At 42.4% G+C, this 17663-nt stretch overlaps 2 protein-coding genes across 3 annotated transcripts in view; one reads left to right on the top strand and one right to left on the bottom strand.

Moving 5' to 3' along the window:
• Positions 1-4148, bottom strand: part of Gnao1 (G protein subunit alpha o1) — a 147371-nt gene extending 143223 nt beyond the window's left edge. Inside the window, exons 1-2 of one of the 2 annotated variants that reach the window (XM_090357622.1) lie at positions 3298-4139; positions 3043-3085 (exon numbers count right to left, since the gene is read on the bottom strand). In XM_090357622.1, the coding sequence (XP_090213748.1) occupies positions 3043-3085; positions 3298-3415 (161 nt within the window). In that variant the 5' untranslated portion in view covers positions 3416-4139. Of the gene's footprint in view, positions 1-3042; positions 3086-3297 lie in introns of both variants that reach the window. The other variant, XM_090357623.1, reaches the window with a different exon arrangement.
• A 1677-nt stretch (positions 4149-5825) lies between these two features.
• Positions 5826-17663, top strand: part of Ces5a (carboxylesterase 5A) — a 257321-nt gene continuing 245483 nt past the window's right edge. The window contains exon 1 of the mRNA XM_090357626.1: positions 5826-6011. The gene's annotated coding sequence lies outside the window, so the exon portion shown is untranslated. The remainder of the gene's footprint in view (positions 6012-17663) is intronic.

Consider the following 17663-nt stretch of genomic DNA (forward strand, 5'->3'; position numbering starts at 1 on the left):
GGGGGGGGGTGCAGTGATGGCTAAATGTCAATATCCTGGCTACTAAACTCTAGTCCCATTAGGAAATTATTGGGTTTTCATAGTGTATCATCCAGAGTATCTCTAATCATCTAATGTCATTTGCCCAGGTGAAATAAAACATCCTAAGTGTGCTACATTGTTCACCAATTGCATCAAAATGGGAAACTGCTTCCTGTAAATAACACCTAGATTTCTGGGCTGGCCCCACCCAGCAAACACAATCTTCTTGACTGAAAAGTGACTCTGAATTAAGTGATGATCTCAAAAATCACCTCTGTGAATGAGGAAAGAATTTGTCACTAGATAGTGACACCAATCCCACATTTTGTGGTTAATAAAACAAGTCCTACATTCAGTTTGGCACAAGGCCCTGATTTGACTTATTTCAAGCCAAGCTGAATGGCTCTCATAAAAGGCTGCCATTCATGAATGCAGAAGGAAGGGACCCCAGGGTCTCTTGTGGCAAAATTTACACTGGTTAGATATAATTCTGACTGATCTTTTGAGCAAATCTGTCCTGGTTCCTAAAGAGGGTTGGAATATTGTGCTTTTAAAAAGAAAAAAAATTGTTTTAACTACAGGATCCCAGTTTTGCTTGGCATTTTCCTCTAAAAAGATACCCAGTGGGGGTGAGAACAGAAAGAAGTGAGGGAAAAGAGAAGAAATACTCTGGTTTCTAATTTAATTGCCACAGACATCAAACACTCCCAACCAGGGCTTTTTCCAGAAAGAATACGTATAGCCTTCATTTAAGATTTCTTGTTTCCAGTACTTAATTAGGAATTTTCATTCTAAAGTAGCACACCTATCTCCTCTGAGAGTTCAACAGTCTTTGAATTAAAAAAAAAAAAAAAAAAACAAACCAAGTGCCCTTTTGGGGACACAGCATATATTTTTAAACTTCTTATTAAATCAACCTACTTTATGGGGCATGTTCAGGAAAAGCAGGTGGATGAAAAGTTAATTTGCAGGCGATAACACCCCTCCTACTTCCCGCCCGGCTCTCGCCTCCCCGTTGGGTTTCCGAATGCCTTCGGGCCCCCTCCGAGGCGGCTCGGTCCTCTCTGCCTGGACTCCGAACACTGCCGAATCCCTCCGAGCCCCGCGCCCAGGCCGCGCCGAGTGGAGCCGAGCAGCGCCGAGCTGAGCCCCATCGACTTTTCAGGCTTCGGCTGGGCGCTGTCCACCACTGGAAACGCCTGAAACCTCACTCAGCTCGGGTGCTTGGGGCTTTCACACAACTCCCAGCCTTGCTGGGGCAGATTACAGACTTGTGAAGTTTTGAAACGTCCTCCCTAGGGCGAAAGGGGTGGCGCGGGTTGCATTTCCCGAGCCGCAAGGGCTCCAGGCAAATGCAACATGCATCTCATAGCAAAGAGCAATTCCCCAGGCCCCACCTCCCCATCCATTTGGGTTGCACAAGCTTCAGAGAAGCCCCAGGCCAAATTACCAGTAGCTCAGAAGGGTGCAGAGAGCCGAGGGGGCCTCAGAGAAGAAAGCCCCCGGGAGCTCGCAAACAAAAATAAGACTATGCCAAGCAGATGGGGGGAAATTGTCTCCGAGTCGTTACTCCCTACCATCATGGCGCCGCCTGGAACCCGCTTGTCATGCCTGTTACACATGCAAGATTTTTTTTTTTTTTTTTGCTTCTTGGTTCCCAAACCGCAAAACACGCTTCTCCCACCCACCTTCCCACGAAAAGGGCCTTTATTTTCCATTGTTTTCCTACGGGATGCAATTACTTCAGCTATTCCGTCAAGTTGAAAAATAATCATTTTTGTTTACTGCACAGCAACCTCTAATTAGAGCTGTGTGTGCACGAAGGTGTCACAGCAAAGCGACTTGGAATCCTCTCTAAACGCTCTTAACGAACTCCCTGTCCTAAACTGACAGGCCAACGGAAGAGGCAGGGCGAGCAGGCCCCTAGGGCGCACACCCCTTACCTGCCGGCCACCCCCTCCCCCAGCAAAGCCGCTTGTGCTGCCTGTGGGCTCATCAGGAGCTTCCGCTGTGGATGGGGCAAGACAAGAGCCTGCGAGTGGGAAGGAGGGCGAGGCTCCTTACTGGGAAAGCGTGGAAGGGAAGGAATATCCCATTTTGTTTTAATTTTCAACCATCACTCAAATCCACCCCCAGTTAATTAGGAGGGGAAACTGATATCTCAGGCAGAAGGGGGCGGCAGTAAGGGCCTGAAATCCGCATTATTAGTAGATTTCATGGACCGGCTTAAGCAGAGTGTAAAATAAATACAATGATAAAGGCCACAGAGTGAAGGAAAATGGTACCCGGGGAGAGCAAATGCTGGGGGCTGAGGGAGGAGGAGAAGGGCCCAGGGCAGCCAGGGGTGGGCATTCAAACCCACAGTCAGCATCTCTCTTCCATCTCAGCTTTGGATACAGCTGTGTCTATCACATCCGCTTGGAAATCCACTCCTTCCCCTAGCACACGCCCCCTCCCCTAACCCTCGCCCTCTATTTTCGGGGGGGGGGGGAAGGGTTAAAAATCCACAGGCTCCAATTCAGCACTAAATTCAGGAACAGCAAACACTTGATCTGCTACCCCCAAGTCTAGAAGGGCTGGATCCCCTCCATGTTTTAACCAAGTTCAAAAATCACTACCCCAGGATTAGGCAGGGAGTGAGGGAAGCTAGGAGGGAGAAGAGACAGAAGGAGATAGAGACGAGAGACAGCAAAACATGAAATACTCCACCAGCAAGAGTAATGCTCATAATCATGCCAATAGTGTGCTGTTCTGATCAATATGGCGGACACTGTCATTCATACAACTACAGGCCTCCACAAAAACACCCATCCCAGGAGTTGGGGTGGAGGACCCAGAACAAACGTAAGGAGTGGGGGAGGGGAGTGAAGGCCAGGTGTGTGCGTGCTGTGTGTGTACACGAATTAAAAAATCAGGCCTGGAGAGTAATGTGAGAGAGTGAGCCAGGTAACACAAAACGATTCTTAAAAAAAAATAATAATTCTCAATAAAAGTCCAAATCTCAGTGCCACAGACACTTACTTCATTTGCTTCACAATGGTGCTTTTTCCTGATTCTCCAGCCCCTGTTGGGACACAGACAGGGGGAAACCAGTGAGTGTCAGCTTAGGGAAAAGGGGGTAGGAGGGCTAAGGCATGCTAGGGAGGGGGTGGGCGACCCTAGGCACATGGTGGTGACAACTCGGGAGCCAGGTCTCCTGGGGGCACAAGTGGGGCGGGGGAGCTGGCAGCAGGGGGTCGTCGTGGCCGGGGTCGGGGCGGCCTTCGCGATCCTTACCCAGCAGAAGCAATTTCACGTCTTTGGCGGCGCTGATGCCATCTTCTTTGAGGTTTTTCTCAATCGCCTTGCTCCGCTCGAGGGCGGCTCTCTCCTCAGCGCTCAGAGTACATCCCATGGTGGCCCCTTCCCTGCCACAGCCCGCACTACTCGGCTGGCACGGCTCCCCGGCTTGGCGCGCCCCCCACCCCCCCAGAGAGCAGAGCCTGGGCTCAAAGGGGGAAAACCAGGACCCCCCAGAAAAGACAGCCGCTCACAAGATTCCAGCGGGGGAGACTCGCGGCAGCTGGCGGGGGTCTGGGGCTCCGCAGCCGAGAGAGGAGGCGCCCGCGGGCCGAGGGAGGCTCGGGGCTGCAGGCACGGAGGCTGGTGCACGACCCCGGATAAATAAAATAGGAGTCGAAGGCTAGATCCGCAGCCGGAGCTGGCGGAGGGTGGGGTGGGGGGCAGGGTGGGTCCTTCTGCCGCGGCTGCCGGAGGCGGAGGCGGAGGAGGCGGAGGCGGCGGCGGCGGCGGCGGCGGCGGCGCGGGGTGCGGAGGGAGGGAGGTAGGGGGTGCTGCTAGTGCGTGTGCATCGCGGGTCCTCCGCCGTCGGTGCGTCCGCGGCGCCTTCGCCGACCCCCGCGCGCTGGGCAGGGCTGGGCAGGGGGCCGGGCCGGGGGGCCGGGCCGGGGAGGGGGAGGCAGGTCTCTAGCGGGAGGCGGCGTCGCGGTCTCCCGGAGCTCGCATCGCTCGGCGGAGCCGACTGGAGAGAGAGAGAGAGAGGGAGGGAGGAGGGAGAGCGCGGGGGAGCCGCGGCCAGCGGGGAGCTCGAGGGAGAGGGAGCGAGAGAGAAAGAGAGAGGGAGAGGCAGGAGGGAGGGGGGTGGTGATGAGAGAACGCGTGGACGCGCGTCCGGGCGCGCGCGCGCGCGCGCCGGAGCCGGCGAGGGAGGGCGGCGGGAGGCGGGGGGCGGGGGGAGGGGGTCGAGCGCCGTGCGCGTGTGCGCCGGCAGCTCTGCGCACCAGCTCCACGAGCGGCCCGCTGACGTCAGCAAGGCCCCGGGGACCAGACCGGGGAGGGCGGGGGCGGCGCGCGCACACGGGCCCGCGGCAGCTGGCGGGAGCGCGTGCGCGAGCGTGCGGCGCTTGCTACCCCGCCCCCCCCACCCCACCTCCTTCTCTCTCCGGACTCGGGAATCCGCGGCGTTGGGCGCGAGCTGGGCTAGCGAGGGCGGGGTCTCGGGCTCCCTCCGCCCTGGCCCGGCCCCGTCTCGCCCCGCCCCGCTCCAGCGGCCGGCGGCGGGGGGGAGAGAGGGGAAGTGAGGGTGGGGGGGCTCCTTGTCCATGGGAGCCCTCAGTCAGGTGGCCGGCCCTCGGCTCGAGCCCTGCGCGGCCTCCTTTTCCTCTGCATCTGGTCTCCAGCAGCTGGGCCCACGTTAACCTCAGCAGATGTGAGGAGGTAGTGGGGTGTCACAGACCTGTGCGTTCTGGGGCCCGGGGGTAGATTCGGAGAGACAGGGCTGCCGGGGGAGGAACGCAGCGGCGGGCTCACGTCCAGCCCGTCGTCCGGGAGCTTCTGCTCCCTGGTCAGTGTGGGCCTGGCACCCGCACGCCCGGCCGCTGCCCGCGCACAGTTCCCACCCCGGCCGGCTCGGGTGCCCGGAGCCCGGGAGCAGCGTCTTCATGCTCTGCAAATGTCGGGCTGTCTGGCTTGGTTCCGTTCTTTACCCGACACCTTAGAAACACAAACGTGCAAGGTGAATTCTGGAGAGACTGTTGATGACAAGGAGAGGATTTCCTCTCAGAAAGAAATCTCCCTTCTCCACCTGGAACCGAATCAAGACTCAGAAACCCGGGACAGGTACTCAGTGTACACCAAACACGGAGGAAACCAACAGACAGTTGCCAAAGATACGGCGTATGCTGGGTGGTCTCTAAAATTCAGAAGAAACCAATTCTTATTGCACAAAATAGTTTTACAATCAGTTCCACCAGACAGCCCCAGGGGCCTTCCCAGAGAAAGGAGCCAATAGACAAGGCTGACTCGGGATAAGACAGGCAAGCAGCCAGTGGAAAACGTTTTTTTTCCCCCCTCTAACAGTTGGGCATTTTTGTGGATCTGAAACCAAACTTGTTTGTTTCATTCCAACAATAGGAAAAAAAAAAAAACAAAAAAAACCCCCAACAACCTTCTGTTTGGGAAATGTTACCCAACATAAAAATACATTCACAAAATGGGGAAAAAGAAGATAGTTACGGCCCACCCAAGAGAAAAAAACATTTTTTCCCCCTAAATTCTTAAAATTTGGTATTTCCCAGTGTGGGTTTGCCTCATTCTACAAATAGCTGTCTGTGTCAAGAAGTTGTATGTAATGTAATTGGCATAGTTAAATTTCAATCATAGTCTAGCTATTTTTAGAAACGATGGAGAACTTTATATATATATATATATATATATATATATATATATATAGTAAATACTTTCCCTCCATTCTCCTTTCCTAGTTGGGTTGGGGAGGTGATATTAAAGAGAGGAATATAGTTTACCTTAAAATCATACTATCACTGAATATCAGCCTTTCCTATCCAAAACAGAGAGCCTAGATACCCAATGTTCTATAGAAATTATTTCCACTAGGGGTTGGTAGGACAGTATGCAGATGGCAGAGAAAAACTTCAACACCCTCATCCAAGTTCTGCTATATCTTCAAGGCTGAATTTGAAAGACGGAAGGTAAGGGGATAGCCATTTCCCTGCATATTTTACATTTTAGTGCCCATTTGTATCTAATGATTTCAGATCTTAGGCTCTTAGCGACATTCTGATGTGTGTGGCTGGTTTAATCTATCCTTGATCTTACATATATTTCTTCCTTCTTGATTTCAGCAGTACAACGGTGGAGGTAGAAACCTTTTTTTTTTTTTAAGTTTTTCTTTACTCATTCAGTGGTTACTAAGCACCTACCTAACTACTTCCTACCGTGGATGTGGGGGCCTGGTCTAGGTGTAGATATTGTGTTTCAGGTTTGCCTACTCTGTTTTCTTTTTCTGGGTCACTTTGCATCTTTATGGCTTGGTTTCATAAAAGACTAATAATAATCCGCTTCATCTGTATAGTGCTTTACAGCTTACAGAGCACTTTTACAAAAATTATCTCATGTGATCCTCCCACATAAACCTCAGTTAGGCACTGTGGTGTGGGAAGCTTCGTGGCTGAGTGGAAAGAGCCTAGACCATGAATACAGATTGATAACAAAGAAATTCTGAGATATCCTACCTTTAATTACAAAGGGCCAAAGGATTGAGGGAAAGTAAGTGAGATGGAACAGATTAATTTATTAATCTACAGAGGACAAATGACCATTTTTACATTCTTTGAGTTCTCCAGTGTATGTTAAAATTTTCATTCAAATTTTTCCTGACCCCCAAGAACCACTGCATTCTGGGTACAGTCAGTGGCAGCTATTTCTTCTCCTTGAAAGTTGTTGTTCGCAAAACTTTCCCTATTTCAGGTCATCCTACTTGTCTTATCAATAGCCAGTAGAGCTCAGTGTGATACATTTTGTCTTCCTTTTCCATTTTCTCACTATCAAATACTCTGGCTTTTTAGATTCAGTGAATGTTTTCCAGCTGCTACTTAGCTCAAATGCTGAAAGTTGTCAGACCTTGTCCCAGGACTGTCATTCCTTCCTCTGGCTATCATCTATAACAGATCATAGATTTTTCAGAAATCTGTTGATTTCAGGAGGTTTTGTTTTCTTTTGTTTTTCTGCTGGCCTGGGTGCTTTCCCTGCACTCTTCAGCTCAAGGCTACCGTCCTACCCCTGGGCCTGGGCGTTGTCTCTGAACTCTTCAGCTGGCTTTGAACTGCAATCCTCACATCTCAGCCTCCAGAAGAGCTAGGATTACAGGCATGAGCCATCATGCCTGGCTAGTTTCACGAGTTTTGATTCCATAAGAGGTACTTGGGCACCTACTTTTTCAGTTAAGGAAGCTGAGCCTTAGTTCAGGAGCTTGAATAACCTGATCAAAATTATAGAGTCACTGAGTAACATGCCAGCACAGTGCACCTTTTACAGGTTGTGGACTATGGAAAATAGCATGCTATATACATATATGAAATATTTGTCCCAGACTCAGAAAGCTTATGATCCCAGAACCCAGTCAGTTATATTCTAGTTCCCCCAAAGGAAATGAGGATGAGAATATTGCAGTTCCCTGTGAATTATGAGTAATTAAGTAATATTGCACATGTTCAGTTGATCCACAGTTAATCCTGTGGGAATGGGGAAATTACAATCCTCACATTAGAAGCAGGATGTTGAGTGCAAAAAGAGATTTCATTTTGTTTTATTTTATGTGATCCTCAGAGTTATCTATTTTCTAACAAGAGAAATCCTCTCACTGCACTCAGTTAACATTCTCCATTGTTGTACAAACTACTCAGTATACTTTTAAATTTAAAAGTAGATACATTCTGAAGCTTTATATGTGTCATAAAAGGAGTAACAGCAGAGCATACAATGTTTTCTTTTTTTAACTACATGTGGCTTCCAGTTCTGGAGGAGAGTAACTTATGATTAGGTGATTTGTTTCCTCTTATAATTATTTAATTTACAGTGCATGAATTGATGCTCTATTATGTTTAATAGATTAAGTTAAACTCAAAGGAAGTTTCAAGGAAAAGTTCGGAGTCTTGAAATCTTGAAACTCCTACAATGCACTCTCGAAATCATTCATGTTAGACTCAGCTATGGTGCTTGTTAAAAATTCAGTTATCCATCTTCTATATACCAGTCAAACGCCTCTGCAATTTTTATTAATAGTCATTTCTATACGTAAAGTGTTTGCCTTATCTAGAGTTATAGTGTGCCATCTAATTCTGTCAGGAGCTTATTTTCTTCAAGTCCAGCTAGTTCCCCTATTTCTTTTTTCTTTTTATTCATTTTTTATTGATGTACAGTTACATTGCTCGGGTAGTGGGTACATTACTTCTTGAACATTGTTACCCCTTTCCATGTTTTTCTCCCACTTTCACTCTCCTCACACCTCCCACTCATCTTGGTTTTGCTTACCTTCCTTTTTTCAAATAAACAAACAAACATACATACAATATACAAGGTACCAAAGTCAGATACAATAATAACATGAGATAAACCTTAAAGGAAAAATAAGAGAAAAGAAATAGCTTCATAAAGTACATTAAGAAAAACAGTCACAAAGATTAACCTCTTGTTTCCTTATCCTGGAGTTCATTTCACTTAGCCTCATCCTATATGGTCATATATACATAGCTTCTATAACTTCCCTATTTCTGATTTCACTTCTTTGTTTACTTGTTTTTGTGTTTCTGACAAAAGGAAAAGCAAGCAGATTACTGTTCTGAATGCATATTATTGTCATGAGAAGAAAATAGATTAAAATATATGGTCCATGAGGCAAAATAAGACTAAACCAAAAGCATTTAAGGGAGAATTGTAGATCACTGAAGAGTTAAACTTTCTGTACTAAATGGTCCTATTATATAAAATGGGTAGATTAGGGCCGGGAGTTTGGCCTAGTGGTTAAAGTGCTTGCCTAGCATGCACGAAGACCCGGGTTCGATTCCTCGGTACCACATACCTAGGAAAAAGCCAGAAGTGGTGCTGAGGCTCAAGTTGTAGAGCTCTAGCCTTGAGAAAGTCCAAGGACAGTGCTCAGGCCCTGAGCTCAAGCCCAGGACTGGCAAAAAAAAAAATAAATAAAATAAAATGGTTAGATTAATACAATTTAGAAGAATATCTGATATGAGTTTGAGTTTGGTTAAAAGATGCCTTCTTGTTTTCTGAAAAGTATGTGGTATTGGAAAGGAGGTGCAGTTATTTCTTCTTTTTTCATGTCCTAAAAGGATAAACTCTCAATTCAGTGTTTTCTGGTGTTTTATGCATAACTCATTTGAGAACCATTGTTCTCAAATGTTGTGTGTGTGTGTGTGTGTGTGTGTGTGTGTGTGTGTGTGTGTGTGTGTAAGGATTACCTGAATTACCTGAGATGCTTTTTGTGGGGGGGGGGGAGGGTTGTTGTTATAGTTGTTCTGTTCTATTTTGCTTTGATTTTTGGTCCTTGGGCTTGAGCTCAGGGCCTGGAGTTGACCCTGAGTTTTATGCTCCAGGCTGTTGTTCTACCATTTGAAGCATAGGTCCACTTCTGGCTTTTTTTTTTTGTGCTTAATTGGAAATAAGAGTCTCATGGACTTTCCTGGCCTAGCTGGTTTTGAACCTTGATCCTCAGATCTCAATGCCTGGCCCTGAGATGTTTTTAGTGATGCAAATTCCTGAGCTCCATTCTAAGAATTTCTGAACCAGAAAATTTGAAACTTGATTTTTTTTTTTTGCCAGTCTTGGGGCAGGAGCTCAGGGCCTGAGCACTGTCCTTGGGCTTTCATTAAGGCTAGCACTCTAACACTTGAACCACAGCACCACTTCTAGCTTTTCTATGTATGTAGTACCGAGGAACTGAACCTGGGTCTTTGTGCATGCTAGGCAAGCACTCTACCACTAGGCCAAACTCCCAGCCCCAAAACTTGATTCTTATTCATCATACTTCTCTCTTAAGTGATTATTGATGCGTTTCAGATACTTCTGTTTGAGGTAGAAGGGTCTTATATCATTGTATGTGTCCCTGAAGATCAATCATGTCCCATTGTCTACAGTGGCTATCCTTTTTAATATTGGTTAACTACATCCACTTGTATAAGCACAAGGACTAAATTAAAGAGTATATCACAATGCTTCCCACTTCTAAGACTTAGTGATTTTTCTAAAGCAAATTTTGACCCTTGGTTAGTCTAGAAAATTTTTAAGTTTGTGAGTTCAAAAAGGTGGTAGTAGCTTGGCTGCAAGTAAGATTCTGAAAGATGAAATAATGTTGATTTTGAACAAATGAAATATTTATTGTCCTATAGGAACTTGTACGAAGAGCATGTCTTTGATATTCATATCAGGGATTTTTTTCTAAATTTTATTTCCCATTTTGTTATTTTGTGTTTTTCCCCCCAATACTGGCATTTGAACTTGGAGCTTCATGTTTGCTAAGCAGGAGCTCTACCACACCACTTTTGCTTTAGTTATTTTTTCAGATAAGGTCTCAAGTTTTTGTCCATGCATGGTTTTGAACCATCATCCTCCAACTTATCTTTCTTAGTATGGCTGGGATTACATTAATGTGCCATATACTCCACCATCCAAACTTAGTTTTCTTATTTATAATTGTTAGATACAAGAGACTCCATGGGAAGAAATAAAAGTTTGTATTCTTTTAAATGAAGGGACTTGAATGAAAGATCAGATTAAGGTTCCTGAGTATTTGAACTAAGCCCCTAAATTATAGAAGTCTATTATATAGTCTTTGTTGTCATTATTTGCTGAGTGTACTTTAGTAGTTCAAGAATTTCAAAGAAGGTGTGCTTTTCCAGTTTTGTCAAATTAATACAGCAAGGAATTCTTTTGGCTTGAATATGGAGGAAAATTGGAGAGAGTCAGGATTAGTGCTTTCATGTTGATAGTAAGATTGACCTAGAGCTGTACTTGAAGTTGGAAGTTTGGCTTAATATGAAGGCATTGCTTAACAGTCATGGTTTTTACGTTGGGGTTTTTTGGGGGAAGTCTTTGGTCAGAAACTAAGATTCTTATTTGTTATGATGAAAAGAATGAAAAATATCTTTCAACCTTCCTTTGATAGATTTGACAAAAAGATTAGTATATACACAGTTGTAAAGAATTTAATAGTTCAATACAGAGGCACCAGACACAAAAATTTCTTGCATTATCATATTTCCCATCTTCATAGAGCCTTTTCACATATGCAACTCAAACACATTTTAGACATTATCTCATTAGTCTTCTGTAAGCTTCAAGGTCCAGAGTTTTATTACTGCATTGCTGTTGGCAGCAGGATCTGTGCTGTTGTTTGTTCCTGTCACCTCTTTTTGTGAAAACAAATAAATGTAGGGGTATTTTCTCTGAATCTAGTTGATTTTTGAGTTGCCTGTAACTAGTGTGACTGGAAGTATGTGGATATTAATTACTTGAAACTTAGAAATGGTTGAGTGTTTGGCCAGACTAGACTGCTTTAATTTTGTGACCTATTTGCATCCTCTAAAATATATATAATTTGGGCTATTCTCTAAGTCTGCCAAGAACATGAAGTTCCAATAGAGTAACATGGTTCTTCAGTTGACATTTATGCATGTTATCTGTTCCCCAAATTACTACACACCTTGACCTCTATGAAAGACAAAACATTCTTATGAAATTCCTATGTGTGTAATGGAGCATATTTATAAAATTGAGAAAAGACATCTTTTCGACCAGACACCTACCCCACAGGACATTTAGCTTGAATCATTTCAAACTTGAAGTAAAGATAGGAAAAACAAAAAGACCAGCACTAATTTTCTTCTTAAGCTGTCATTAAAGTCTACCAACTTTCTCCCTTGTCGTTGTAGACTTTATAAAGGGATAGTGAGGAAATTAGATTCAGATTTAGATATAGCCAATATAAATAAAAAGCCACACTTTCCCTAATGACTAAAGAGAGGATATGTACAGATCACAAAAAAACCCCACCAAATATAATGGCTTAATGATAACTGTGAAATTAATAAGGCTGATTTCCTAAGGGAATTCTAGCTGGGGAGGAGTGATGGGAATCAATAATGGGACTGAGAGGTACGAGTGGAGTAGTAGAAGAAAAAAAGGACAATTTTGGGACCGGTCAATTTGATCATCCTTTCATTGCTTCTACCACCTCTGCGTCTAGTCTAGAAAGGAAGAGAAGGCAATCATTCTTTCCTATCTTTTGCTTTTCCCACTATGTTCTACTTATACACTTGGTTTTATCTGCCCCCACCATGAACATTTTCTCAGAAAAAATAGTGATAGCATGTTATTTTCCTCATAATTATTTTAATATATTTAATGCATGAATTTAGCATATTTATGTGCTAGATGCTGATAGATACTGTGACTACACTATTAAATGCTACAGAAATGGTTCCCTGCCATCCTGGTACACATAATCTCTGACTTTTGAACGGTAGTAATGTCTCATGTATTATTTGGTTTGATCCGGTTTGATTGTTTTTTATTTATTTATTTATTTTTTTGCCAGTCCTGGGCTTGAGCTCAGGGCCTGAGCACTGTCCTTGGGCTTTCTCAAGGCTAGAGCTCTACCACTTGACCCTCAGCATCACTTCTGGCTTTTTTTTTCTTCTATGTATGTGGTACTGAGGAATTGAACCCGGGTCTTTGTGCATGCGAGGCAAGCACTCTACCACTAGGCCAACCTCTCAGCCTGGTTTGATTGTTATAATAGCTCTTTGATACAGAGGAAAATTCAGCTCAGAGAAGTTCAAGTGACTTGCCCTAGATTTCCTAGATCATATGTTGTATAATCAAGATGAACAGGCTTAAAAAACTTTCTTCTGCACCTTCCCACTTCCCCCAATTTAAGGTTCAAAGGTCATATCTAAATGATTCTTTTAGTGTATGTTTTTTATTTTGTTTTGTGCCAGTTGAACTCAGGGCCTTATGCTTTTACTCAGCTTTTTCATTTACATTGGTTCTCTGAGCCATATCTCTAATTCCTGTTATTCTTTTAAATAACATGGAGACTATTTATGTTATTCATATTTATTGAGTTTTCTTCAGTAATCATCCTTTCCTTTGTCAGATATAATTGAGCATTATAAATGTATTTGACCCAAGAAACCTATGATTCTATAGATCTATTTAAATAAATTATTTTTAGCTGTTAAAACAGAATTGATTATTTTTGTATTGAATAATTATCAGAATATACTTCATATTTTATGGCACCCTGTATCCCATAAAAGCAGCAATTAGAAATTGGAAGTAGATAGTGTACAATTTTTATTTTTATTTTATTTATTTATTTTTTGCAAGTTGTGCAGCTTGAACTCAGGGCCTGAGCACTCTCTTTGGACTTTTCTCAAGGCTAGAGCTCTACCACTTCAGTCACAGCACCACTTCCAGCTTTTTTTCTATGTATGTAGTACAGAGGAATTGAACCTGGGTTTTCATGCATGCTAGGCAAGCACTCTACCACTAGGCCAAACTCCCAGTCCCTGGTGTACAATTTTTAAAGGAAGATATTGGCAAGCTTCAGTCTTGGTAGGTTTGGACAGAGAATAAATAATCACAATCTTTAAAATGAAGAGCACAGAGTAAGAAGAATACCAGGCCATAAGGAAGAGACAGGACTTTTAGTCTTCATTCAGCAAACTCTGGGAGATCCAGGATGCATTCCAGATTTTAATTTCCTCAGTAAAGTAAGTGAGTTATATATATGTGTGTGTGTATAAATATATATGTTATATACATTTAGAGATAAATATATAACTCTAAAATGAAATTTATTTATAATTAAATATATAATTTATATACAATTAGATATATTGAATTATATTTATAATTTTATATAATAAAACATATAATTTTATGGATATATAATTTTATAGATATAAATACAGTATAGCAGCTTGTACTCAGGGCCTCTTTCTCTGGCTTGCTCACTCACAGCTGGCACTCTACTATTTGAGCCATACTATTTGAGTTACAGCTTTTTGCTAAAGTTAAAAATCTCTCAGGGGGCTGAATATTTGGCCTAGTGGTAGAGTGCTTGCATGAAGACCTGGATTCAATTCCTTGGTACCACATAAAAAGCTGGAAGTGGTGCTCTGGCTCCAGTGGTAGAGTGCTAGCCTTGAGGAAAGCCCAAGGACAGTGCTTAAGCCCCAAGACTGGCAAAAAAAAAAAAACCCAAAACAAAAAACAAAAACCCCCAAACTCTCAGATTTGTCTGCCTGCGCTGGCTTGAAACATCCAGCCTCAGATCTCAGTCTACTAAGTAACTAGGATTTTAGGCATGAGCCACTGCTGATACTTTCTATATTCTATATCCATATTTCTAAATGTGAGCAGACAGAGAACCTGGGGAGAAATGTGAGGAAGTTCCATGACAGGTTTCTAGTGGATATGAATCCCTCAGGGGGAAAAGGCAAGAAAGTGTTACAAATGTATTATTCACTCCTTGGATCTGGGTACATCTGTTCCACTGTCAAAATAGTGTTTTTGTTTTTGTTTTTGCCAGTCTTGGGGCTTGAACTCAGGGGCTGTGCTTTGTCCTTGAGCTTTCTCAAGACTAGCGCTCTACCACTCAAGCCACAGTACAACTTAACCCAGGGCTTTGTGCATGCTAGGTGAGCACTCTACCACTAGGCCATGCTCCTGGCGCACAATAGTTTTCTTTACTTTTTGTTTCTTTTATACATTAATAACATTTGTTTTAGAAATATAACATCTTTGTAAGCATAACAAGCCAATATTATGAAGATTATCATGTTTTTTTTATTTTCCAACTTAGAAGTGATACCACTCATAGAAATGCTAGAGTAATTTTTTTAACCCATCTTGAGAGGTTTTCTCTAGATTGTTTTATATCCTTTTCAGCACAGTGGGCAGATAATGGTTTGCAACTACTACCCAACTGATTTTGAGAATTTTTTTTGTGGATGAATAGGATAAATGGAGAAGTCCCAGGGGGTTGGAAAAGGAATCACATGGATACAGGAGCTGAGCAACCAGTGGTAACTAACTAAGAGGACCCATAAGCTTGGTAAGGATTTTACTCCATAGAGTAAAGAGACACCACAGATTCTCCACTTCTCTAGTCAGTCCTGCTTTTGTGTGTGTGTGTGTGTGTGTGTGTGTGTGTGTGTGTGTGTGTGTGTGTGAATTTTCTCTAGCATTGTCCTTAAGAGTTCTAGTCAATCCCTGCTTACTTGCTAAAAGGGAAATGGAGGCATTCAGCATGATGCTTCCATGATCTTAACGATATTAGTACTGAAAGCATTAAAAAAATCCAAGGATTTACTAATTTACCCAGTAGTCAGAAAGTAAAGTTTGTTATGTTTTACGTGTTATTTAAGTTTGAAAGAATATTGGAGCTCTAGTCAGAGAACTGAATAATAAGTATATAATGTAAATAAATAATAAAGCTGGATATTGTGGCCAATGATAATAATCCCACCACACAGAATACTGAGGCAGGAGGATTTCAGAATGGAGACCAGCCTGGGATACATATTGAGTCCCTATCTGAAACAACAATACTAGTACAAAACCACTTTTCTTTTACATAGAAGAGTGAATGTGTACGTAAATGTTTTAGATTAAAATAAAATGTATATTTAAATGCTTTAAAATGTATGTAATGTTTTCTTTTCTTTCTTTCTTTCTTTCTTTCTTTCTTTCTTTTTTTTTGCCAGTCGTAGGGTCAGAACTCAGGGCCTGAGCACTGTCCTTGGGCTTTTCTCAAGGCTTGAGCTCTCCCACTTGAGCCATAGCACCATTTCCAACTTTTCTATGTATGTACTACTGAGGAATCAAACCCAGGTGTTTATGCATGCTAGGCAAGCACTCTACTACTAGGCCAAACTACCAGCCCCTGTTTTTCTTCTTTCACCATAAAATTTATGCTATTTTAAATAAAAGTAAAATCACACTGGAAACAACCTAGTTTTCTACTGCAGAGTGACTAAGCTGTGACATTCTGCTGTTTCTTAGGGCCAAAGACATTTTGCTATTGTCTCCAGAATCTAGCTATGCCCCGAAGAGAGCTCCTTGGAATCAGCTTCTTTCACATGTAGCTACCATCATTGTTACTACTGAGGAGAAAAACCACAGTCATGAGGCTATCCTGAGATAGTCACTTGAAACAGGATTCAGGTAGAAGAATCATTTTCTAAAAATAGTATGAAGGTCACATTTGTTATCTTACTTTATCAACCCACCACTTACTATTATCACCACATTTAACTTTGAAACTCATAAATAACTCATAAAATCATATGGACTCTGTGAAAAATACGTTTCAATTTATTATTGCAAATATATTATTATTAACATTATTGGCCTAGTAATCATTTAGATAAGATTATGTCATGATAAAGCTACATGTTTTTAGGAGTAAAGGAGAATGCTGTTTGGTAAGAAACTGAAAATTTCATTGTGGTAATTCAGAGTACCTTGATTATGCAGAGATGATAAACAAATTGGAGATATAATTGAAGGAAGTGCCACCTTTACTTAATAGCTCTGCAAAGGTTGCATTCAAATAATTATTCTTCATTTATGGATTGATACAGTAGGCTAACAAATGTGACCCTGATATTATTTTTAGAAAACCACTCCTTTAACAACAAAAAATCATAAACATTAGCAAAGAACAATAAGAATTATTACTACTGCTAGTACCACCTTTGGCTGAGCCCTGACTTGAAACCATTCACACTGTCCATCAGGCAACCCTCCACCCTTCTTGTCCTTCTCCTTCTCTTTCTGTTTAAATGAAGCCTATTGTTAATTCTTATAAAGTAGAGGTCAGGTTCTCTTCTGTTTTGTATCCCTCTAAATCTGTGGCTCCAGACTAGAGTGTAGCACAAAGAGGGGGCCTACTGACTTTTCTGAATGAGTATATAAATATATGAATGTGCTTATTCACACAAAGTCTTTTCAGGTGGATAAGCCAAATAGTATAGTGGTTGACAGGTGAAGAAGACTCGAGAGATGGTTTTAAAGTCATGATCAGTGGCATACTTGAGATTTGTAAGTCTTTTCATTTTACAGTGTCCACTACTGAAATATATTTGCTAAATAAATGAGTTTCTGGGAGAACAATATAGTATTCTTTTGGCAGGATACATATCTTACTGAATATGAAAAAGAACAATCAAATTGTTAGGCATAATGATATGTGCGCTCCTGATCCCAGTACTCAGGAGGTGGAGACAGGATGATGTGTTCATGGCCAGCCTTGGCTATAGCAAGCTTGAGGCCAGGAAACAAAGTGGGGATTGGTAAAGGACTGGAAGACAGAGGAAAGATATAACATGAAGTGTCTTAGAAATAACTAAATATATCCTCACGATATCAACAAAAAGTAATTCAGGATACTATTAACAATTTAATGAGTGAATACTTAAATGGGCTTTTGTATTTATCCTAAAAATTCACTAATAAGAAATTCATCTCATGCTAGAAGATGCCTCTCATGAGATCTACATTTTAGTGTAAAGTGCACCAAACATTTGTTTCTATTTACCTTGAAAAACAGTCCCCTTCTGAGGTAGCATGTAGAGCAGAGCCATCTGTTCCAGATTACATTCTGAATTGCTGTTTCTCTGAACATGCCTGCCTCTGTATATATTAATTAAAAAATAAAAATTGTTTTATCCTGTTATCAAGTTTATTTATCAACTATATCATAAGGATGAACTTATATTTTAGTATGCATTAATATTTTTAATTAGTGGTTGAATAACAAA

Source organism: Megascapheus bottae, chromosome 24 (assembly GCF_031878675.1).
Source record: "Megascapheus bottae isolate mThoBot1 chromosome 24, mThoBot2.hap1, whole genome shotgun sequence".
NCBI lineage: Eukaryota > Metazoa > Chordata > Mammalia > Rodentia > Geomyidae > Megascapheus > Megascapheus bottae.